We start from the raw sequence: 26,108 nt of genomic DNA, 5'->3' as shown, positions 1-26,108 counted from the left end.
CTTCTTCTCCATCTGATCCCTCTTCTCCCTGTTGCCCTGGTGCCTGAGCCAGCTGACTGCTGGGGCTGTCCCTCCCTGCTGCTGAGGTTATTCTTTGAAGAGCCTCATTAATCGCTCTGGCATCACTGAAGGCTAACTTCTTAAACCTGGGGTCAAGTGCAGCGGTTTCTGATAGCACGTGATTATATTCCATTCTGTTGAACTTTCTGTCCATTGATGAGCATAGGGTGTCCATCAACTCTCACGTGTCCTGTGGTTACATTTGCTTCTCTCTGACGGCTGGCTGTGATTCGCTGCAGACCCTTACACAGGAGTATCATTTTTGAGGCTGTCACATAGCTGAAAAGAGAGAACATTAACTAGTTCAGGTTCATGTGTTCTCTACTGATACTACATTCTCATCTACTGCTCATATACATATATAATACTGGATTAAATAATGATGTAGTAATAACTGCTTACTGTACCTCTCTCCACTGATCTCCACAGTGACCTGCTCAAAGGGTTCCAGGACTCTGCACACCTCCTCCACCACCTCCCATTCCTCTTGGGTCAGAGCATCAACAGGTGCATTAACAATGGCCAGGGTAGAGATGATGGCATCCTTTGACTCAAGAAACCACTTCAACATATAAAATGTTGAATTCCACCTTGTAGAGCAGTCTTGTTTAGGCCTCAGCTCAGGCATCCCCATCTGGCGTTGTGTAGACTTTAGTTTTTCAGCACCTACTGTGCTCCTGTGGAAGTATTCCACAGCTGCTTTCACTTTGTCCACAGTGGGCTTCATCACCTTCAGAGCATCTCTTACAGTCAGGTTGATTGTGTGGGCAAGACATGGATGATGGGTCCATTTTAAAATGTTTGTGGCTTTGGTTATGTTAGCTGCATTGTCGCTAACACAACAGACCACTTTTCCATCTACTTGCCATCCTCTGGCCACTCTCAACAGTTCCTCTGCCAAGTTCTCTGAGGTGTGTCTGTCACTGAACTCAAAGCAGTCCAGAAGACAGCTAGAAAAATCTTCAATGAAGTGACATGTAAGAAGTGGTTACCCTTGATGTCCAGCAGTCAGTGGTAAGGCAAACTGCAGTAGCTTTTTGGACTCTTTCCCGCACTGAAGCCTGTGTGCTCTCGTACAGGAATAAGGGATTTTGAATGGGTTTTCCTGCTTGGAATTGTGTACATTGGATTCAGACTATTACTATAATTTCTAAAAACTCTGTCCTCCACAATCGAAAATGGCTGGAAATCAGTGGCAATCATTTTAGCCAATGCAATATCAATTTGGCCTTGTTTTGCTACAGACATAGACGTTTGGCATAAACTGGTCCATAGAAGACTGCGTTGCTGTGGGTCGCGGAGTAGGCCTACTTGACTGAGTGGATACATCTCCACGAGTGGAGGTGCTGGCTCCACCACTATCACTAGCAGGCCCACTTGTTTCTCGAAGCTCTGCTACAGCTAGCTTCACAGTTTGGTTCACAGTTCCCATATGCCGGTGTATGTTGTGTGTAGAATTGGTTTTATATGAGATTTGATTTTGGCAGATTCTACACTGTGCTCTAACATTGTCTACATTATTAAAATGCATCCACATGCTACTGTGCTGCCGACACACTTTCCAGCTGTTGTTTTCGCAGCTGTCCTTCCTCTCTCTCCTCGGCTGCTAAGTGTGTGACTGAGTGAGTTGGCTCGGCCCTCCCTCACGCATCGTTGGTTCATTGGTTGACACTGCGTGTCTGATTGACAGGAACAACAAGTGAGGCTGTTAGTCTGAGCAGACAGTCAGAACGTATGTGTGCGCGCTTGAGCATTTAGGCCTATATTATATTTTTTTCGTTCTTTGAATTAGTTAATTCTATTCATTTAAATCTTTTGATTATTCATATCTTAATTTTTTAAACACAGTTGAAGTTGGAAGTTTATATACACTTAGGTTGGTATCATTAACTTGTTTTTCAACCACTCCACAAATTTCTTGTTAATAAACTATAGTTTTGGCAAGTCAGTTAGGACATCTACTTTGTGCATGACACAAGTAATTTTTCCAACAATTGATTACAGACAGATTATTTCACTTATAATTCACTGTATCACAATTCCATTGGGTCAGAAGTTTACATACACTAAGTTGACTGTGCCTTTAAACAGCTTGGAAAATTACAGAAAATGATGTCATGGCTTTAGAAGCTTCCGATAGGCTAATTGACGTAATTTGAGTCAATTGGAGGTGTACCTGTGAATGTACACTGCTCAAAAAAATAAAGGGAACACTAAAATAACACATCCTAGATCTGAATGAATGAAATATTCTTATTAAAATACTTTTTTCTTTACATAGTTGAATGTGCTGACAACAAAATCACACTAAAATTATCAATGGAAATCAAATTTATCAACTCACTGAGGTCTGGATTTGGAGTCACACTCAATTTGGAGTCACACTCAAAATTAAAGTGGAAAACCACACTACAGGCTGGTCCAACTTTGATGTAATGTCCTTAAAACAAGTCAAAATGAGGCTCAGTAGTGTGTGTGGCCTCCACGTGCCTGTATGACCTCCCTACAATGCCTGGGCATGCTCCTGATGAGGTGGCGGATGGTCTCCTGAGGGATCTCCTCCCAGACCTGGACTAAAGCATCCGCCAACTCCTGGACAGTCTGTGGTGCAACGTGGCGTTGGTGGATGGAGCGAGACATGATGTCCCAGATGTGCTCAATTGGATTCAGGTCTGGGGAACAGGCGGGCCAGTCCATAGCATCAATGCCTTCCTCTTGCAGGAACTGCTGACACACTCCAGCCACATGAGGTCTAGCATTGTCTTGCATTAGGAGGAAACCAGGGCAGACCGCACCAGCATATGGTCTCACAAGGGGTCTGAGGATCTCATCTCGGTACCTAATGGCAGTCAGGCTACCTCTGGCGAGCACATGGAGGGCTGTGCGGCCCCCCAAAGAAATGCCACCCCACACCATGACTGACCCACCGCCAAACCGGTCATGCTGGAGGATGTTGCAGGCAGCAGAACATTCTCCACGGCGTCTCCAGACTCTGTCACATCTGTCACATGTGCTCAGTGTGAACCTGCTTTCATATGTGAAGAGCACAGGGTGCCAGTGGCGAATTTGCCAATCTTGGTGTTCTCTGGCAAATGCCAAACACCCTGCACGGTGTTGGGCTGTAAGCACAACCCCCACCTGTGGACGTCGGGCCCTCATACCACCCTCATGGAGTCTGTTTCTGACTGTTTGAGCAGACACATGCACATTTGTGGCCTGCTGGAGGTCATTTTGCAGGGCTCTGGCAGTGCTCCTCCTGCTCCTCCTTGCACAAAGGTGGAGGTAACGGTCCCGCTGCTGAGTTGTTGCCCTCCTACGGCCTCCTTCACGTCTCCTGATGTACTGGCCTGTATCCTGGTAGCGCCTCCATGCTCTGGACACTACGCTGACAGACACAGCAAACCTTCTTGCCACAGCTCGCATTGATGTGCCATCCTGGATGAGCTGCACTACCTGAGCCACTTGTGTGGGTTGTAGACTCCATCTCATGCTACCACTAGAGTGAAAGCACCGCCAGCATTCAAAAGTGACCAAAACATCAGCCAGGAAGCATAGGAACTGAGAAGTGGTCTGTCGTCGCTACCTGTAGAACCCCTCCTTTATTGGGGGTGTCTTGCTAATTGCCTGTAATTTCCACCTGTTGTCTATTCCATTTGCACAACAGCATGTGCAATTTATTGTCAATCAGTGTTGCTTCCTAAGTGGACAGTTTGATTTCACAGAAGTGTGATTGACTTGGAGTTACATTGTGATGTTTAAGTGTTCCCTTTATTTTTGTTGAGCAGTGTATTTCAAGGCCTACCTTCAAACTCAGTGCCTCTTTGCTTGACATCATCATGGGAAAATCTAAAGAAATCTAAAGACCTCAGAAAAAAATGGTAGACCTCCACAAGTCTGGTTCATCCTTGGGAGCAATTTCCAAACGCCTGAAGGTACCACGTTCATCTGTACACACAATAGTACGCAAGTATAAACACCATGGGACCACGCAGCCGTCATACCGCTCAGGAAGGAGATGCATTCTGTCTCCTAGAGATGAACGTACTTTGGTGTGAAAAGTGCAAATCAATCCCAGAACAACAGCAATGGACCTTGTGAAGGTGCTGGAGGAAACGGGTACAAAAGTATCTATATCCACAGTAAAACGAGTCCTATGTCGACATAAACTGGAAGGCTGCTCAGCAAGGAAGAAGCCACTGCTCCAAAACTGCCGTAAAAAAAGCCAGACTACGGTTTGCAACTGCACATGGGGACAAAGCTCCTACTTTTTGGAGAAATGTCCTCTGGTCTGATGAAACAAAAATAGAACTGTTTGGCCATAATGACCATAGTTACATTTTGAGGGAAAAGGGGGACGCTTGCAAGCCGAAGAACACCATCCCAACCGTGAAGCACGGGGGTGGCAGCATCATGTTGTGGGGGTGCTTTGCTGCAGGAGGGACTGGTGCACTTCACAAAATAGATGGCATCATGAGAATGGAATATTATGTGGATATATTAAAGCAACATCTCAAGACATTAGTCAGGAAGTTAAAGCTTGGTCACAAATGGTCTCCCAAATGGACAATGACCCCAAGCATACTTCGAAAGTTGTGGCAAAATAGCTTAAGGACAGCAAAGTGAAGGTATTGGAGTGGCCATCACAATGCCCTGACCTCAATCCTATAGACAATGTGTGGGCAGAACTGAAAAAGCATGTACGAGCAAGGAGGCCTACAAATCTGACTCAGTTATACCAGCTCTGTCAGGAGGAATGGGCCAAAATTCACCCAACTTATTGTGGGAAGCTTGTGGAAGGCTACCCAAAATGTTTGACCCAAGTCAAACAATTTAAAAGCAATGATACCAAATACTAATTGAGTGTATGTAAACTTCTGACCCACTGGGAATGTGATGAAAGAAATAAAAGCTGAAATAAATAATTCTCTCTACTATTATTCTGACATTTCACATTCTAAAATGAAGTGGTGATCCTAACTGACCAAAGACAGGGAATTTTTACTAGTATTAAATGTCAGGAATTGTGAAAAACTGAGTTTAAATGTATTTGGCTAAGGTGTATGTCAACTTCCGGCTTCAACTGTAGATTCGGCTCTGATATGGGAGCTGGCTCCCAACGTTCACCTACAAGAGCCGGCTCTTAGAACCCATCACTAGTCTCTTTCAAGGTCACCCAAGTTGAGGTTCACATCTAAGGTGTCAACGAAAGCGAATCTTAATCAAACCTTTTATTTATTTATTTTTTATTTCACCTTTATTTAACCAGGTAGGCAAGTTGAGAACAAGTTCTCATTTACAATTGCGACCTGGCCAAGATAAAGCAAAGCAGTTCGACACGTACAACAACACGGCGTTACACATGGAGTAAAACAAACATACAGTCAATAATACAGTAGAAAAATAAGTCTATATACAATGTGAGAAAGTGAGGAGAGATAAGGGAGGTGAAGGCAAAGAAAGGCCATGGTGGCAAAGTAAATACAATATAGCAAGTAAAACACTGGAATGGTAGATTTGCAGTGGAAGAATGTGCAAGGTAGAGATAGAAGTAATGGGGTGCAAAGGAGCTAAATAAATTAATAAATACAGTAGGGGAAGAGTTGTTGTTTGGGCTAAATTATAGATGGGCTATTACAGGTGCAGTAATCTGTGAGATGCTCTGACAGCTGGTGCTTAAAGCTAGTGAGGGAGATAAGTGTTTCCAGTTTCAGAGATTTTTGTAGTTCGTTCCAGTCATTGGCAGGAGAGGCAGCCAAAGGAAGAATTGGTTTTGGGGGTGACCAGAGAGATATACCTGCTGGAGCGCATGCTACAGGTGGGTGCTGCTATGGTGACCAGCGAGCTGAGATAAGGGGGGACTCTACCTAACAGGGTCTTATAGATGACCTGGAGCCAGTGGGTTTGGCGACGAGTATGAAGCGAGGGCCAGCCAATGAGAGCATACAGGTCGCAGTGGTGGGTAGTATATGGGGCTTTGGTGACAAAACAGATGGCACTGTGATAGACTGCATCCAATGTATTGAGTAGGGTATTGGAGGCTATTTTGTAAATTACATCGCCAAAGTCGAGGATCGGTAGGATGGTCAGTTTTACAAGGGTATGTTTGGCAGCATGAGTGAAGGATGCTTGTTGCGAAATAGGAAGCCAATTTTAGATTTAACTTTGGATTGGAGATGTTTTATGTGAGTCTGGAAGGAGAGTTTACAGTCTAACCAGACACCTAAGTATTTGTAGTTGTCCACATATTCTAAGTCAGAGCCGTCCAGAGTAGTTATGTTGGACGGGCGAGCAGGTGCAGGCAGCGATCGGTTGAAGAGCATGCATTTAGTTTTACTTGTATTTAAGAGCAATTGGAGGCCACGGAAGGAGAGTTGTATGGCATTGAAGCTCGTCTGGAGGGTTGTTAACACAGTGTCCAAAGAATGGCCAGAAGTATACAGAATGGTGTCGTCTCCGTAGTGATTGATCAGAGACTCACCAGCAGCAAGAGCGACATCATTGATGTATACAGAGAAGAGAGTCGGTCCAAGAATTGAACCCCGTGGCACCCTCATAGAGACTGCCAGAGGCCCGGACAACAGGCCCTCCGATATGATGAGTGGTATAGTTTTAAACCAATGTTTAAAGACTTAACCCCCCCCAAGAGGTCACAGCATGTCACATCAGCATCCAGCTCTGCAGGATCAGGTACTGTATAGGCTATTAGCTAAAGTAAAGTGCATTCAGGTACACACATCCCTAGAGGTTCTCTTACATTACTTAATGACCACAATCGGTGTCCTTTCTAGACGATACTGAAAACAAAATGCACGGCGAATTGGGAGCTGTTGACTGGGTATGTCGTCTACTGTGTGTAATGCTGAAGGCTTGATGCATGGCAAGATATAACAGTTGTGATGACTTGTTGAGTAGTTATAGATATCACTGAAAACCCCTTTAGTAATAGTGGCTTTTGTTTGCATGGTGGTATTGTGAAAGTGGGGTGTAATTTCTCTTGATCACCCAATGAGGCACTAGTCTTAATATTTATTCTTCCTTTTTCTTCAAGGAAGCAGATGTTCTTCTAAGGGACACCCTAGAGGCAGCAAGATGGTGCGAACGCCAAACATTTCAAAGCACTATTTCCCTCCCTAGTGTGTTGGGATGGACGGGGAAGACCGCATTACAACCCTTAAAGAACTACGGCTGTATGATGGCCTGGATGAAGAGGAACATATTCTCCTCAAGAAACCATTCATGTTCTCGTTCCACTTACAGAGAGATGATGAGATGTTCTATGTGGAGGCAGAATGACTGTTTTTGCCTCTTTAGAGGAGCAGGAGTGAAGCCATTTTTTGAGGAGTGGTCAAACTGTGTTTTTGTCTGCTGTGTTAATTGTTTCAATTGTTAATTGTGTTGTTTAGTAAAGATGACGTAGAAGTCACCCGAGTCTCTGATCTCTGTACTGGAGCTGGTATAACTTCATGTACAAAACACATTCAGCTTGTCAGAATGTCTATATGGTATAGTCTGTCTCCATTCTCATGAGGAAAGTAAATAGCATTATAAATCAGAATAGGTAGTAACTGTGTATATACGCTCAATGGAATAATATAATGAAGTTAATAAATAATAAAGTTATAACATTTATCAACCCAATTTTAACAGTACATGACATACATAACAAGTCTGTTGTTCACTGCAACAATATCAGTAGCTTGTCTCAAATATAGCATGAAGCAAAAAGTGTTACAACACATGTGCTGGTACCACTTTATATAATATTTCTTACGATCTTCAAAAATGAAACACGTTTGTATTCAACGTGTGCCATGCACGAAAGTGTGTGTTCCTATTCAGTGTCTGACTGTCAAACCTCAGATGGACAAAACAAGTAGGCGGGGTCAAACGTTTGACCCCGCCCACATTGAGCCCTGCCCAAACTGCACACTGTAGTCAGGGGTACTTGTAGAGTGAGAAATCAGGCCTTTCATATCTGCATGCTATTTATTTTATGTAAGCAGGTACCAAGTTCATTCGTCAAGTTCCGTTAAAGCAATTGTAAACTCTACGGGTATATTTTTACGCATTGGTTTCGCAGTTTTTTCTTAGAATGGCCTGCAAAAAAGTGGGTACTACACTGGGCCGTGCATTGTGGCAAAACGGTAGCAGGACACCACCCCTTTCAAGATCTTCGAAAATTATAAACTTTTCAACAAGCAGGGAATTGAAAAGTGGCGAGAAGAAATGTAAAGATCAAAGCTGTGAATCCAATTGCAGGTCGGCAGCGATGCCTTTACCTGCCGCTTGCTCCTCTACACCTGCCGCTCAAAGACATCAGGTTGGGGGTAAGAAGGGTCCCGAGGAGCCGTTGACAGTGTCTGGACGATCGTATTCCTCCACTGCCCCAAAAGCAGATCATAGGACGTACTTATGGGCACGTTATAATGAGATGAAACGGCTTGTGCACGGTAAGTAGTGGACTGACCTCACAGTCGTCCTTTGTCATATTTCCTCCCCCAAACCTACTGCAAATTGAGAAATCATGTGACTAAACTGAATAACAATAAGAAAGTATACTATGAAACAAATACATTATATAAAGAATGATAGCAAAAAGCTTTGGAGCACCTTAAATGAAATTTTGGGCAACTCTGCTCCATCATTCATTCAATCAGATGGCTCATTCATTACGAAACCCACTTATGTTGCCAATTACTTTAATAATTTGGCGAGGTATAGCAAATGTATGCATGACATGCCAGCAACAAACGCTGACACTACACATCCAAGTATAACTGATGAAATTATGAAAGAGAAGCATTGTAATTTTGAATTCTGTAAAGTGAGTGTGGAGGAGGTGAAACAAATGTCTATCAACAATGACAAGCCACCGGGGTCTGACAACTTGGATGGAAAATTACTGAGGATAACGGACGATATTGCCACTCCTGTTTGTCATATCTTCAATTTAAGCCTACAAGAAAGTGTGTGCCCTCTAGCCTGGAGGGAAGCAAAAGTAATTCTGCTACCCAAGAATAAAGCCCCCTTTACTGGCTCAAATAGCTGACCAATCAACCCTTAGTAAACCTTTTTCTTAAAATGCTATTTTACTGTAAACAAATTGACAACAAACTATCAGCATTGCTTTTGGGAAGGACATTCAACAAGCACAGCACTTACACAAATGACTGATTGGCTGAGAGAAATTGATGATAACAAGATTGTGGGAGCTGTTTTGTTCGACCTCAGTGCGGCTTTTGACATACATTACCGATCATAGTCGGCTGATGGAAAAACATTTGTGTTATGGCTTTACAACCCCTGCTATATTGTGGATAAAGAGTTACCTGTCTAACAGAACACAGAGGGTGTTATTTAATGGAGGCCTCTCCAACACAATCCAGGTTAAATCAGGAATTACCCAGGGCATCTTTCTAGGCCCCTTACTTTTCTCAATCTTTACTAATGACATGCCAGTGTGTCCATGTATGCGGGTGACTCAACGCTATACACGTCAGCTACTACAGCGAGTGAAATCACTGCAACACTTAACAAAGAGCTGCAGTTAGTTTCAGAATGGGTGGCAAGGAATAAGTTAGTCCTAAATATAGAAAAGCATTGTATTTGGGACAAATCATTCACTAAACCATAAACCTCAACTAAATATTTAATAAATAATGTTGAAATTGAGAAAGCTGAGGTGACTAAACTGCTTGGAGTAACCCTGGATTGTAAACTGTCATGGTCAAAACATGTTGATACAACAGTAGCTAAGATGGGGAGAAGTCTGCCCATAATAAAATGCTGCTCTGCCTTTTTAACAACACTTTTTAACAACAAGGCCCTAGTTTTGTCACACCTGGACTACTGTTCAGTTGTGTGGTCAGTTGCCACAAAGAGAGACCTCGGAAAATTACAATTGGCTCAGAACAGGGCAGCACGGCTGGCCCTTAAATGTACACAGAGAGCTAACATTAATGATATGCATGTAGATTTCTCATGGCTCAAAGTGGAGAAGAGATTGACTTCATCACTACTTGTTTTTGTAAGAAGTGTTGACATGCTGAATGCACCAAGCTGTCTGTTTAAACTACCAGCACACAGTTCGAACACCCATGCATACCCCACAAGACATGCCACCAGAGGTCTCTTCACAATCCACAAGTCCAGAACAGACTATGGGAGGCACACAGTACTACATAGAGCCATGACTACATCGAACTCTATTCCACATCAGGTAACTGATGTAAGCAGTAGAATCAGATATAAAAAAAACATGAAAATACACCATATGGAACAGTGGGGACTGTGAAGAGACACTCAGGCACAAATACACATGATAATACACACACTCTACACACACGTACACATGGATGTTGTATTGTAGATATGTGGTAGGAGAGTAGTGGCCTGAGGGAACACACTTAATGTGTTGTGAAAAGTGTTATGAAATGTAATATTTTAAATTGTATATAACTGCCTTCATGTTGCTGGACCCCAGGAAGAGTAGCTGCTGCCTTGGCAGGAGCCAATGGGGATCCTTAATAAACCCCAGGAAGAGTAGCTGCTGCCTTGGCAAGAGCCAATGGGGATCCTTAATAAACCCCAGGAAGAGTAGCTGCTGCCTTGGCAGGAGCCAATGGGGATCCTTAATAAACCCAGGAAGAGTAGCTGCTGCCTTGGCAGGAGCCAATGGGGATCCTTAATAAACCCCAGGAAGAGTAGCTGCTGCCTTGGCAGGAGCCAATGGGGATCCTTAATAAATACAACATACAAATACGATGTCAGCACGGTAAACTTCAAAGGATTCCCATCATTTGTGATGTGCGTACACTTATAGTGATGGGTGCTGATGGGGAGTGATTCAGTACTACTCCCCATCTGCTACTGATGTGAGTCTGGTCATGTCCTGGTTGAAGACATTACCGTATGCACAGGGATTATATGAGTTCATCCTCTTCTAGACCAGTGCTGTAACAGTTCATCCCTTCCCTAGGTTTGAAAGTGGGTCAAGCATGACAGCTGGATGGCAATCCTGTCATTGGTCTTGTTTTGAAAAAATGAAAGTGAGACAAATTGTTGTAGCCAACATACTCTATAATTCTACAGGCTATATTCAAAAAATGATCTCAGAACCAATCCCAAACCCCTACAGGACAGGCCATGGTCTCTGACACACTCTTTCTCATTTACCCACTAGCCACACGATTGCATATTCTGATTCATTATCTACTCCTTCTTTAGATTGTCATCATTATGTCAGCACACAAACACATGGCCATAACCTCCACTATAAAGACATAAGAAGGATCGTACTTGGTAATGAAGGTAGAGGCAGAGTTAGAGGAGCGACACAACTCTTGAGAATGAGGTTACAAGCTAGATATGGTCAGTCTATCACGTTGACGGCCAGCTGCTGTCACTTGTCTCATCCAAAAGACCTTGGCCCACTTATCTGTCATAGACAGCTAAAAATGAAACACGGTAGCGTCGTCATATTCCAGGGATTTAGTGATAGATTGGGAAACCGTTGGTGATCCTCTTTTTAATCTGAGTCTGTGTGTTTGCTGTGTGGCTGTTACGATTGTTCTGGAAGAACCGGGTTGTAAACACGCAGAGCAATACACAAATATTTTTTTTGCGAGAGGCTAGAGATTCAATCAATTATGATAAACTTCACCGGGTGGTGAAAGTGCACGGTGATGAGTTTGATGCTCCTTTCCAATACATATCGAGGGTCTTATTCTGGTGACATGATAATCGATGCTTGGCAGCAGTTTGACAAATAAAAATAATCTTGCTCTTTTGTCCATAATAATAATCTCATCTGTGCGCTGTAGCCAACAAAGCGCAGATATCGCTGTTGGTTAGAGCGCACGTGCCAATACCAGACTGGGCACATTCGCTACAAAACATTGTGAGAAAACCATCCGTTGAGTTGAAAATTCGATGGAAACCCATTTAACTTGTATTTCTTTATTCGTTCCATGGGAATTTTCCCTCAAAAGGTATTTGCATGTGCACTAGGCCTAGGTCATTACACACAGCCTTTTATCTGCAACAAGTCATTTTGATGGAAATAGGCATGTTGTTTTTATGCTGATTTTAGAATATTCACATGAAAATCAGGGATTTTACTAAATCTTTATGTCCAGTGATTTAGATTAGAAACACATTTGTGTGTGTGTGTGTGTGTGTGTGTGTGTGTGCAAAAGTTAATTTGCCTCTAAATCCTGTTCAGTGTTTCACATTTTTTACCCCCTATGAATTCCCTGTAATCATGTTGTTGCTTGCCTCACTAAGCTCATTACTTTGCTTCAGGTACAGTGCACTCCTGCTGTGCAATTGGCGTCATCTAAAAAAACATTAGTACTTAACATTGAAGTCCCAAATGGTGTAAAGCTGTAGTTATAAACATAGTATCAGTCTATTATGTTGTCTCTCTATTACAATGTATGTCTCTGTGCTGTCTCTTTCCAGACCTGATCCCACCAAGTGTGTGTAACCTGCTCAACTCCTCCACTATCTACGCCAACAACGAGGTCAGCCTAGCGGAGGTGGACATCTATGGGTTTGACTATGACTACACCCTGGCCCTCTACTCCGATGCCCTCAACACTATGATCTACAACACTGCCCGAGATTTCCTCATCGAGCACTTCAAGGTGTGTGTTCTCTAACTAACCCGCCAATAGACTAGCACATATTGTATATTCAGTTCTCCTGATAATTCCATGTATGAGAACAGTTGTGGGCCCTTCTAATCTGAGCATCTTCTGCTGTTGTTTGACAGTACCCTGAAGGTATCCGCAAATATGACTACATCCCCAACTTTGCTGCACGTGGTCTTCACTATGATATTCAAAAGGTAAACCCCATGAAGCAGTTCTGCCCCTCTTTTAAACATCCAATCTCAAGGTGCAGTGCATTTACAGTACTATATGTTTTGTCTTTCCACAGGGCCTCCTGATGAAGATAGATGCTTTCCATTACATTCAGCTGGGGACTGTGTATCGGTGAGTTTTGTTTATGGGTTGGTGAATAACACTCTGCAATATCAGTCAGTGTACTAAAACTGTGTTGACCCTATAGGGGACTGAACCCAGTTCCAGATGAGGAGGTCCTGAGGCTCTATGGGGGTACGCACCATGTCCCCTTGCAACAGGTCAGCGGCTTCTATGGAAAGGTCAGTCACTGTGTCCTTGAAGAATATATTACCTCTGGAGTTGCCTGTTAAAATATTCACTCCGAGTCCATTGACAGGATCAAGGTATTTTGTTTTAATCTGCCGCCAACAGTTATGAGGACAGGTCCTTAAAATGACATTACCTTTAGACGCATACAAAGCTCTCCCTCGCCCTCCATTTGGCAAATCTGACCATAACTCTATCCTCCTGATTTCCGGGAAGCTTATATGAAATCCCGCTTTTCACTCCGACGAACCATCAAACAGGCAAAGCGTCAATAAAGGACTAAGATCGAATCATACTATACCGGCTCCGACGCTCGTCGGATGTGGAAGGGCTTGCAAACTAATACAGACTACAAAGGGAAGAACAGCCGAGAGCTTGCCCAGTGACACGAGCCTACCAGATGAGCTAAATAACTTATATACTTGCTTCGAGGCAAGTAACACTGAAACATGCATGAGAGCATCAGCTGTTCCGGACGACTGTGATCATGCTCTCCGCAGCCGATGTGAGTAAGACTTTTAAACAGGTCAACATTCACAATGCAGCTGGGCCAGACGGATTACCAGGACATGTACTCCGAGCATGCGCTGACCAACTGGCAAGTGTCTTCACACGACTCCAACACCCTCATTAAGTTTGCTGATGACACAACAGTGGTAGACCTGATCACCGACATTGATGAGACAACCTATAGGGAGGAGGTCAGAGACCTGGCTGTGTGGTGCAAGGACAACAACCTCTCCCTCAACGTGATCAAGACAAAGGAGATGATTGTGGACTACATGAAAAGGAAGACCGAGCATTTACTGCTGCTCTTGAATTATTTGTTATTCTTATCTCTTACTTTTTTTTTTTTTTTTTGTATTTTCTTAACTGCATTGTTGGTTAACGGCTTATAAGTAAGCATTTACTGTAACCTGTTGTATTCGGCGCATGTGACTAATAAAATTTGATTTGATATAAGCATTGTATTTTGTAAGCTCGACTTTTGTCATTACTCTTTTAGCAACTGACAAGCAACATTTCACTAATCATCTAAAAGAGCTAATCTGCTACAGGATGTTAACGTTAAAGCCTTTTTGTAGTTTAAAAAAATATGACTGGTTATTATTGCACTAATCTTAATACATCTCTAGATGTGGTCTGACAGTCTGACTGTGGCATAGTGTTTGTTCATCAGGTTCAGTCTGTAGGGCCAGGGGCTTTGATGTTTTCACACAGGTTCACATTCTTTACATTCTTCTACATTGAATGCAGCACTGTGGAGGGAGCACACCATGCCTCCCCTGCCTTCTAATCTTCCATCACAAACATACGCCCACTACCCACAATCCTCTGGGTCTGGCACTGGGATCCCTGTCTTTATAAATTAGGGATTAGCTCTGTGTACAGGCCTTGCTCCCAGTGGACTCTGGTTTCATTTTTTCCTCCATGGAAAGTAACTGGTTCTAAACATGGTGCCTCATTTGAGCTAGAAGCATTAGGTGGTAATATAATGTTTATAAATAAGTATTTCATGTACATTTTGAAACCGCATTTCTCTAATCACACCCAATTTAGAGTCATGGTAATACTGTATATTTTTTTATAGGAATACAATAAGCAGCTGATTTATCATCCACAGGGACCCAAGGTTAAGCAGTTCATGGACATCTTCTCCATCCCAGAGATGACCCTCCTGGCTGTGGCCAATGATTTCTTCATCTCCAACGACATCGAGTACGATCCCGAGCACCTCTACAAAGACGTTTCAGTGAGTGTCTCAGCACACTCTCATGCCATTTATCACCTTGTGTAATGTTCTTTCCCTCCCTCTTGCTGGTTTTCCAAACCCTCTGCCAGGTTAATTTGACCGTTTGGACACAGTGGGGGTTTTCAGCACCAGGTTCAGATCTCTGTCCTCCTCCTAGAGAGAGGTTGCCAGGGATTCAGACATGTGGACTAATGAACAATAGCTGTTCTCATTCCACACTGGGGTCAAAGGGTGTAGCTTACAGTTTGTCCTTTTCAGATTCACTTTGTCTGCCAGAAGAAACAGACGTGATCTAGCTTTGACTTTATCCTCCCTCGTCCTTTTCGTAACCAAGCTCTTCTGCCTGTTAGACTGGGTTGGAGTAGAGAGTGTGATATTCAGAACCTGACTATATGCACTATGAGCATGTTGAATTTATCCTTATCTGTAGGTACATGTTGTAACTGAATTTAAGTAGATTCATTGGCACTTGTTATTTGCATAATGCATAATGCATGTTATTTTTATCCTCAGGAAGCCATTGGAATGGTTCACATCAAAGGCTACATGTACAAATGGATCATGCAAGATCTGGGTGAGCGATGTTGGATTCTGTTTGTGGTCCAGTCAAATACCTCATTTTCAGAAGCCTGCGGAATGTTAAAGTTTGACATGTTTTTGTTCATGTTGTTATTTTTCCCCTCATTTCCCATCCATAGAGAAGTACATTCTGGGAAGGGATGAGACTTATGCTGTTCTGCATCGCCTGGTCAGCCACGGGAAGAAACTGTTCCTCATCACCAACAGCCCCTTCAGCTTTGTGTGAGTGTCCATCTGAGGATGAAGACCCAGGGTCATGTTGGTTTGAATGACGTATTGATTGGTTGGTAAATCGACCACAGTTACGATGGATCGTGGAAGAGGAGGAGTCATTCTCCTAATGTCAATTACTTGTTTTCATGGTTACCCAACATGATTGACAGAGGAAGCACAAACACTGACGTATCATTCAGTCAGAAAACTATTGACGAATGGGAAGAGTGGGCAGAAGCACTCACAGTCAGTCTGCACAGTATATTTTGGTGAATGGAATGAGCCACACCTCTGTTGCTTTCTCCGTAAGATTGGTAATGGCTGTATTGGAACGGTATCAAATATATCAAGCACATAGTTCCCACGTGTTTGATGCCATTCCATTTGCTCCGTTCCAACCATTATTATGAGCTGTCCTCCCCTCAGCAGCCTCCTGTGCTCCAGTCACTCTGATATCTCTGATTGTAGGGATAAAGGCATGAGGTACATGGTTGGGAAGGACTGGAGGGACTTCTTTGATGTGGTCATCGTTCAGGCAGACAAACCACACTTCTTCAATGACTGTGTCAAGTGAGTATGGAGTGTTCTTGTTGACCAGGTTGTCATGTGTTTATTGGGACCATATTCAATTTGCTCGCCAATGTTGCCCCTTTTACAGACCATTTAGACGCCTGGATGGAAATGGTGACCTCCAGTGGGACAAAATAAACAGTCTGGACAAAGGACAGATCTACAAACAAGTGTGTACACCTTCAATATTAAACTACAATGCTCATGACCTCATCTCCCCCTTAACAGAATACTGAGGCATTTAGTTTGTGTTTCAGGGAAACCTGTACGACTTCCTGAGGCTGACAGGCTGGAGAGGGTCCAGTGTGCTATACTTTGGAGACCATCTCTACAGTGACTTGGCTGTGAGTGACTATTTTATCTCACTATGATTGAAAAATATGGTTTGGTTACAAAATCAAAGGACCATTCAAATAGATAGAAAACTCAGTTTCCAGGTTGGTAGTAACCACTACAGCAATGTCCGTCCAAAACAATGAGGAGACAGTATTTCCAGTTTAGGTTTTTTTTAATGGACAGAAAACAAAACACACACACACACACACACACACACACACACACACACACACACACACACACCACAAATGGAAAACACTAACAAATAGCTAATGCTACTAGGCATACTAATGCATTCTCAATGTAAATGCTAAAGCTAGCACTAATGCTAGCGGGAGCGCGAGCTAGCTAACAAAATCAACATAAATGTCAAAATACAACAACAGGAAATACTTAGCTCCAAAACCAACGGACTTAAAGATCTTAAGGCGTTTACATTTTAGATGCATGCATAATACAATGTTAGATAGCAAGGACATTGTCCACAAGAGGAAAAAGGTAGCTGAGTGAAAAAGGTGGTGCTTATCAGGATGGAAAGCCATGTTATCTGGCTTATGCCCGGCCATGCTAGGGGTCCTAAATTAATTAACCTGAAGTCTTGGCAATAGAGGCTGCTGATTGGTTAATATAAGAATGACTGGGGTGACCTTGGTCAAAAAGAAAACTAAAGGTGGTTAGGGTCTGAAAACTCGCTGACTAAACTAACCAGAAGGGAGTGCTACAAAGCTGGCCGTTTTTTCAGCCGCCCCCAATTGTGTTCAACGAATTTGCTTCAACTAAAAAAGCCAGCTAAGGGTCAGTAGCTTCTTGATGAAGGGTGGACAGCTGAATAAGCCGAGCGACAGTGTCACATTCTGACCTTAGTTTATTTTTTATGTCTTTGTGTTGGTCAGGGCGTGAGTTGGGCTGGGTTGTCTATGTTCCTTTTTCTATGTTATATTTTCTACGTGTTTGGCCTAGTATGGTTCTCAATCAGAGGCAGGTGTCGTTCGTTGTCTCTGATTGAGAATCATACTTAGGTAGCCTTTTCCCACCTGTGTTTTGTGGGTGATTGTTTTCTGTTTTGTGTCTGCACCAGACAGAACTGTTTCGGTTTCATTTTTCGTTCTCTTGTTGTTTTTGTATTTAAGTGTTCTGTTCTATTAAATATCATGAACACTTACCACGCTGCGTATTGGTCCGATCTCTCATACTCCTCGTTAGAGGAGGACGAATCCCGTTACAGACAGGCCTGACGTAGGTTCTGTCTTTGACTTGGATCTCCACTGTCCTCACTTTCCCGCCTGCTTCAGGGATAACTGACTTGACAGTTCCAATTTGCCAGAGCGCTCTAGAAGACTGATTGTCCACGATCATCACAACGCTCCCCACGGCAAGGTCTTCCTTACCCCTGTGCCACTTTTGGCGGACTGCTCTCCTCCCTTGAAATGTGTTCCTCAATTGGACAAGATCTCAAAAGGGCTTTCCTCTGCGAGTGATGAAGCACCTCAAAAGCATCAGGAACGAATATGTACCTATGTTCGACAATAGATCCACCTGTACAGATGATGCCCTGTCTCTTTTAATTTCTTTAGCCAATCTTGATAACATACGGTCCAAAGCATTCCACACATGTTGTATAGAACGTTGACTTGTAGAACCGCAGTGGAGCTGGAGGCAGGTCAGCCATCTTAGGTATATCTGTATGGCATCACCATGCTGGAAGCGACAGATAGCTGCCCCCCCCCCCTCAGAATCCAGATCCCTCGAAGTAACTTGACCAACACCCTCTCTGGGTGGCTGCTTGTCATATTTCTTAATTAGTAGCCTTGTGACCGAATCACATCTCCGAAAGCCTCCAATTCGGATCTTTCCGGTGTCGTTGTTGTACTCTGGGGCCAGAGTCACCAGACGGCTGCTCGGAGGAACTGGCTTTACCTGCTTCTAGTAGGGAGAGGTCTTCTGGGAAACTCTGACTGGGCATGTCTGAGAACTTTGAGTTCGGCTTGCTTGAAGTTGTCAGCTGAGGATCTTTTGGCACTACTGTCCGCCTCGTGTAGTGACTGCATTGTGGCTTCCACTAGCTCCTAAAAAGTGTCTTTACTGGGAAACATCAGGGAGAGACAACTTAGTGTCCTGTCCGCTGACAGGAGTCCATATAAAGTAGGCTTTCACAGCCCCTGTCAGGTCTTCTCAGCCAGGATGCCATAGGAAGGGAGGACATTGACTCCAATAATCATGTTCTGAGACGGTGTCTTGCCGCGTATGATGGCATCAGCTGGATTGCTCTCTGTGTCCACGTAACGCCAGGCCTGGGCATCTGTGAGCTCCTCTATTTGTGCATGTCTTGTGCCCACAAATACTTTGTACCTGCTGGAGTCTGACTGGAGCCTGGTTAAGACTGTTGTAGAATCCGATCAGTATGTGATGTCATGGATCTCCAGGGTGAGTTCTCTTCTGAGGGCCACTGCCAGCTGGGCACCACTGAGTGCATCGCAGCGCTCGAGTCTTGCCATTTTGGAGCCACTCTTGATATTGCTGCAAGGAATGCCACCTAGACCCGCCCATTGGCATCTTCAGTGCGGAGGTACGCGTCTGCACCATATGCACGCTCTGAAACATTACTGAAGACATGGACACTTCTTGTGCTGTCTGGGAGGTCCATCTTGGCAGTGTGACCTGAGGCACAAGTAAGCCATGCGTGGAGATTTTCAGGTAGATCTGGGTCATCCCAACCCCTTTTCTTGTCTCAGAGCCTCTGGACCATGGCCTTGGCTGTGTGGTGTATGATGGAGGTCTTAGAAATAGACTTCGGTCTTTCCCACCTAGACCCGATATGCGGAAATACTGTGAGCGAGTGACAGGGAAAGCAGGGAGAACGGAGGAAGAGACAGCAGCCAACCAAGCTGACTCGTAATATAGTAGACTAATAGCTGCCATAGCTAGGTTATTTATAATCAAATATGATTATGTAGTACCTGTTTTGACTGCATCAAACCCGGGAGAAACTAGTTAAGCTAGCTAACGTTAGCTAGTTAGGCTAATTGAGGCTGCAGTGCATGCGCTTTCTCATCCTACAGGTACAAATAACAACAACAGAATATTAAGTAGCAGCCTACTTGTTGGCTCTTGGTCGTTGTAGCCTATCCTTCTCCTTTAACATTTAATTCCGGCATTTTAATTTCATCTTCCATTGATTAGCCTAGATATCTCCTAACTTTTGCTACACACAGAGGCTCTATGACTGTAGCCTATTGCCGCTTTGATGACTTATAATTGGCCAACAACAACAACAAGCTACACACGCCACGCTACACTCTTGAGAAAAGCAAGAGCAGCAGCATTAATGATAACCTTTTTCTCTCTCCCTCTTTCTACTGCAGCTGTCACGTTCGGATCTGTATGGCCCCTTCCGGACAAGTCAGTTAAAATTATACATACCCAAGACCCGTGACAATCATATCAGATCTGACCCAGACTAGTGACCATTTTTAGAATTCTGGATCCGGACCTGCTCAGGACCTGGATCAGGTCTCAGGTATTCGGGTCCAGATGGATTCATGAAGACCTCTAGAGTATGGGATGATGAAGCTGAGTGGATCGTACTGGCTCGTACAGCTTTCTCCATATATTGTGCATGGTGGGCCCAGCTTTCTCCATGTGACCATGCTTGTAGACCAGAGTGTCGGACAGACATTGCCATCCTGGGTGAACCAGAGCTCACAAAGAAGTACTGAACAGGCAGTGCTTCTCCCATGACCTTTCCACCGGAGACTGGTACTGTACAGGCTTTGGCTTTGTCCTTTCTCTGCTCACATCCGTGGAGGATGGTGGTGGTCTTGGGGAAAGACTTGTCTTTACGCTGATCTCTGCGTGAGCCAGAGTGGTCCCTGCCTTGGTCGCAGCTGAACTGCGTGCCATCTTCTTGCACTCTCACTGTCACTCCCTGGCAATAGAGAGGCTTTTTATTCTCTATTTTGGTTAGGCCAGGGTGTGACTAGGGTTGGCATTCTATGTTCTTTTTTCGATGTATTTGTATTTCTTTGTTTTTGGCCGGGTATGGTTCTCAATCAGGGACAGCTGTCTGTTGTCTCTGATTGAGAACCATACTTTGGTAGCTCTTGCCCACATGGGTTTTGTGGGTAGTTATTTTCTGTTTAGTGTGTTTTGCACCTGACGGAGCTGTTTCGGTTGTTTCTTTTGTTCCTTGTTGTATTTAGTGTTCAGTTTATTAAAATAATGATGAACACTTCCCACGCTGCATCTTGGTCCTCACCTTCTTCCACCAACGGTCGTTACACTCACCTCGTACTCAAGCCACTCTGCCAGGTGAAGTAGGGTTGGAATGGGTGTCTTTGGAATACCTTGGTGTCATCACTGTCCATTAATCCTGTGATACGCTGGAGGGCAAACTGGTGGGGCTGGCCAATTCAGTTCTGTGAGGGAATCCAAGGTGGTTCTGTATGGGTACGTGCTGTTGCTGTAGGAGTCTGCAATTAGCAACGCCTCTTCCAAATTCAGGTGGTCAACAAGTATATGAAACTTGAAGCAATCTGTTGCATCTACGGGCAGCACATTCTCGAGGGCTAACACCCGTGGGTCTTCTTTGACGAAGTTGGGGATGTTAGGAGTTGGTTCCGGTAGGTGCGCTCCCAGCTGGGCGGAGAAGGTGTGCGGTAGCAGACAGGTGCGTGACAACGACGATCAGGTGAGTAGTCGCAGTGGCGGTGATCAGGTGAGGGCTGATGACAGCGATCAGGTGTAGGCTGACGATGGCGATCAGGTGTGGCTGACAGTGGGGTTCAGGTGTATGCTGACGGCTGTTAGGTATAGGCTGACAACAGTGGTCAGGTGGAGGGTGACGACGACGGTCAGGTGTCGGCTGGCGATAGCGGCGGTCAGGTGTCGGCTGGCGATAGCGGCAGTCAGGTGTAGGCTGGCGATGGCGGCGGTCAGGTGTAGGTGATGGCTCACGACAGTGAGGATTTGATTGAGTTGTTGATGATGACTGGTCTGGGTCGGGGAGCTCTCTGATCCGGAGTTCTTCAATGAGCTGTTCGATCTTATGACGCTGCCTTTGTGACCTCAGTGTGTCCTCTCTGGTTGTCACCAGCTATGCCAGCTCAGGCTGACGTTGATCTTGATGACCTCGAGTCGGGGTGTGCCTGCTGTGGGGTGCTGGTGAGTTGGCAACCGATGAGAATGAGGCTCCATCCTCAATGTTGCGACGCAGCCTGGGAGGTGAATTGAACTGCTGGATACTCATTGAAGCAGATGAGGTTAGCTCTTCCTAATAATTCCATTATCTCACACCTCAACTTGTCACTCTCCTCTTCAGTTAGCTTCAGGCATGTTGTGAGCGTTCTGGAAGAAGAGCGGGTGCTTCTCTCATCTTTTGTAGGAGTTTAACTGCTGCAGGTCTGGTTGTGAGAGAAAGTAATTCCTCCCACAGCGACCTCTACTCGTGGTCCCTCGTTGGGGTGGTCTGTATGGTGTTCTCTTCCTTGACTCGTAGCTCACCTCATAATCGACTAGACGATTTGGAGAGCGAGTCTGATGGAGGTGACGAATCATTACTTGTGGAAGTTGTTCTCTGGTGACTGCCATCCTTGGGCTTTAGCAGGTATTGCTTCCGGCTCATAAAGTCCATATTTTTTAATGATGGTAATGATAAACTAGGAACCAATATACTACACACATATTGAACTCCTATAAACCCAATTATAACAATTATTAAATGTGTGTTCAAGCTGCCTGCTGAGAGGTGAAACCCAAGCTCACTCTTTGGTGAACAAAAGATTATATTGTATTATATTCTTTCACTCACTAATTAAACCTTGGAGCTGGTTTACTGTCCTTTACATGGTATTCTCCCTCTTCAAGGATCTGATGCTGCGTCATGGGTGGCGAACGGGAGCCATTGTGCCTGAGCTGGATCTGGAGACCAAGGTGGTGAACACAGAACAATATGCCCAGAGCCTCACATGGCTTCAGGCCCTCACAGGCCTGCTGGAACGCATGCAGGTACACTCCTCTGGGGAATAGACACTGGCATGTTTTCCCTTCTCCCCATATTAACATACATACAAGGTCTCTTTTGAATTCATTATTTGATAAGGAGCGGTATCTGTACATCTTAAGGATGATTGTCAAGTTCTTCCCATACAGTAGCTGACTCTTGTCATGTCCTTTTGTAGATGCATCGGGATTCACAGTCTAGGGAGGTTCTGCAGGATTGGCTGAAGGAGAGAGAGGAGCTCAGGTTGGTCAGATGGATTTAGTGGTACTAATTGAGTACCTTTTACTCTGGACATTGAAGTGATTAGGATTTCATATCTGCAGAGCCTGAAAATGACCCACTTGTATTTGTATTATCTCTTCCTCTCTTGTCCCTTTTTATTACAGACTAAGAACAAAGAACCTCTTCAACCCCCAGTTCGGCAGCATCTTCCGCACCTGTCACAATCCCACCTACTTCTCCCGCCGCCTGTGTCGCTTCTCAGACGTCTACATGGCCTCCATCAGCTGCCTGCTGAACTATGACCTCTCCTACACCTTCTACCCCCGACGCACCCCTCTGCAGCACGAGGCGCCCCTGTGGATGGACCAGCTCTGCACTGGCTGCATGAAGACCCCCTTCCTAGAGGAGATGGCCCACATTCGCTGAGCCAACAATGGTTTCTCAGAACTGGGTTCTCAACATGGACATAAAAAACACACCACTAGGGGGAACTGTAGATTAAATACATTTAAGTTATTGCTCTTACTGTAAGTGAACACTGTGAGTATTATCATGGCCTATATAGGAGTTACTCTGTGGCAGACCTGATGTAAGTTAACTAATCATAGACACAAAATAATATGTTTGCACTTTATAAACCTTAATCACCCTTCATTGTACATTATTAGTTATTAACTAATGGGTAACACCCATCTCTGTGAGACTGGCACACAATACAGCTGGTTGCATTTGATGACCGACATGCAAAGACAGACGAAGCATGTGCCCATAATGGACACTGTCTGTTCTATGGAGAAGACATAGCTAGTAATGTATGTTGTTCATTATGTATGTTTAAAATACCGTAGCTGCTTTTAAAACCTGTTTTTGTGCCTGTATACATTCAATAGAGTATATGACCAAATTAAAATACATTTGTCACTGATCTAACACGAGGCAGCCAGTAGTTTCATTTGTGGTGATGTTGCATGTGTCGCCTATGATTGTTGAATGTCCATAAAATGGAATTATGCATCGTGAGAATGAAATGTATAAATCAAGAAATGTGTATGAACCTTTGAGGTAGGCATCTATTTGAATGGATTAGAGCTTTTCCCAAGTCTACCACTTCCTCAGCTATCACATAGGCTAGGTCTAGGCTACTTACTATCATGAAAGCACTTTGCCAGGAAATGTTTCCATAATGCATTTTTACATTTAATTTCACGGCTGTCATCAGTCAGAACTTCGAGAAAAAACAACGGTTCCCAGGCAAGAGCTGGCATATGTTCTTGAAGCTCCTAGTATGATATAAACTGAAGGCATAGGCTATTTTGCACATTTTTCTTCATAATGATCTCATTGGCTGGTGGTTGCACGTCGCTAGGCAGCACCTCACCACCAGCGTGAGGGTACCAGTGCCACCTCAGCTGCGCACGAGACAGACCAAGCAAGCTCGCAAACTCCTGGCTGCCACTCCTGTCAAAGAAAGAGGTAAGCAGAAAAACATGCGTGTTTGATACTTATTTAAAGCTTTATTGCGTATTGAATCTGGTTTATTAGGATACATACTCGTTTGTGTAGTTTAAACAGGCATGGAGTGAGAATTTGAAAGTGAACATGTTTGAACATTGAAATTGTTTCGTTTTTTTGCGACATTTCTTGTTCAGTTGTTTTCACTTCTATAGATCGCTAGAACATTTCCATAGAAGCCATGGAGCCAAAAGTTGTATTCATATAGCCACTAAATATCATACTAGTTCTAATACTGAGTGTATGAATTGTAGCAAAGGAGAATGGGAGTCGCAGTTATTTTAATCTTTTCTGCCACAGAGGAGAAAGCTACGAGAAATATACATTTTAAAACTGAATTTAAAGGTACTAAATGTAACAAAACTATTGTTGTCAAATTGACTGGGGCCAGAAAATATTTTGTTGTCGAATTCACTGGTCTGTTGTTGAGTTGACAACAAGAGCCGGTCTGTTGACCAATAAGAAGGCTGCACCATTCGAATGCAATTTTGGGCAAAATATTTTTTGGGGTAAAATGTTGTGAAACACTATCATTCCACTATTACTGTAGATGCATCAAGGACATTTTCTGAAATTACACTGCAAAAATATTGCATGTAGCATTAGTGTCAGATGAATGTAAACAACAACAACTTTATGAAAACACATACATCAGGGTGTGGTTTAGGAAGTTGCATGCCAGTAAACCAATATAAGGAGGAGCTGTCACAAGTAGAACTCTCAATAGCAGAGGCATTTTCTTCCTTGATTTAATTCCCCAAGACTCTTGCTGTAGTTACCCAGCTGGTGTATCTGTCAGAATGGGTTGTTCACATTAGCCTTTTAATTGTGTCCCATGTCAGTTAAATTGATTTTGACTGTAGCAGCATGTTATGCGTAGGTTCTCCTCTGACATGTATGATGTATTGATTGATATTCTCCTTGTCTCAGCTGTTCTAAGGGAATTGACCCGGTCATGGAGCTGACAGGGGCTGTACATCATGGAACTAAACTGGCTTATAGGCCATTCATCATGTTCACCAAAGCCAGTAGGGGGGTTCGGGGGCATCCTCCCCTGGCAAAATTTAAACAGCTAAATGCATGAATTTGGAGCACTTTGAAATTAACATTGAGAGATTAGATGTGCAGTAATTATAATCCACAGAGCAGCTTTAAGTGATACAGTCTGCTGTGTGCTCACTCCTACTCTGCGTCTCTCCATCACTTTCTCTATGTCGTCTGTTGCTGTCCCTCGTGTCTGCCCTCTTCTGTTGCGGTCTCTTGTCATCTTGCCCTGGTTGTAAAAAGTGTAAAAGTTAACAATTGTTTAAAGAGTAATTTTAAAGGCTTTTCCACCTCACCTGTAAATTCTTTGTAAACCATGTTTTAATTTTTCACTGTCTGTATTTCACCTGTTATAATTTGTGCAAATAAATAAAATGAAATAGAATCTATAGAACAGCTTGAAGTGATACAGTCTAATGTGTACTCAACCCACCTCTGTTCTCTCTCCATCTCTTGTGCCACTTTCTGTGTCTTATTTGGTGTCTCTCCATCATATCCTTATCTTCTGTTGCTATCTCTTTGTCTTGTCTGGTGTCTCTTTCCATCATCTACTTTTCTTTTGCTGTCTCTGTATCTGGTGTGTCTCTTTAGTTTTTCAATCCAAAACGGTCAAGGGGATACTGGGGTAGCTTAACTTGTTTTGGGC

At 43.8% G+C, this 26,108-nt stretch overlaps 1 protein-coding gene and 1 long non-coding RNA gene across 2 annotated transcripts; both read left to right on the top strand.

Annotated features, from left to right (window-relative positions):
* Positions 1-7,978: 7,978 nt before the first annotated feature.
* On the top strand, positions 7,979-23,836 carry LOC115102355 (5'-nucleotidase domain-containing protein 2-like). The gene is made up of 14 exons (XM_029622239.2): positions 7,979-8,510; positions 12,523-12,707; positions 12,836-12,910; positions 13,003-13,058; positions 13,135-13,228; positions 14,860-14,988; positions 15,502-15,562; positions 15,687-15,789; positions 16,249-16,350; positions 16,439-16,520; positions 16,608-16,694; positions 22,549-22,689; positions 22,863-22,927; positions 23,071-23,836. Exons 1-14 carry the CDS (start codon positions 8,153-8,155, stop codon positions 23,330-23,332), a joined length of 1,800 nt encoding a protein of 599 aa, XP_029478099.1. The 5' UTR covers positions 7,979-8,152; the 3' UTR covers positions 23,333-23,836.
* Positions 23,837-24,218: 382 nt separating this feature from the next.
* LOC135563149 (uncharacterized) lies at positions 24,219-25,858 on the top strand. The gene is made up of 2 exons (XR_010460302.1): positions 24,219-24,379; positions 25,349-25,858. It is a non-coding gene; the product is annotated as an uncharacterized LOC135563149 (long non-coding RNA).
* The last annotated feature ends 250 nt before the right edge of the window (positions 25,859-26,108 follow it).

Source organism: Oncorhynchus nerka, linkage group LG20, assembly GCF_034236695.1.
Source record: "Oncorhynchus nerka isolate Pitt River linkage group LG20, Oner_Uvic_2.0, whole genome shotgun sequence".
Taxonomy (NCBI): Eukaryota; Metazoa; Chordata; class Actinopteri; order Salmoniformes; family Salmonidae; genus Oncorhynchus; species Oncorhynchus nerka.
This window is presented reverse-complemented; position numbering and strand designations above follow the sequence as displayed.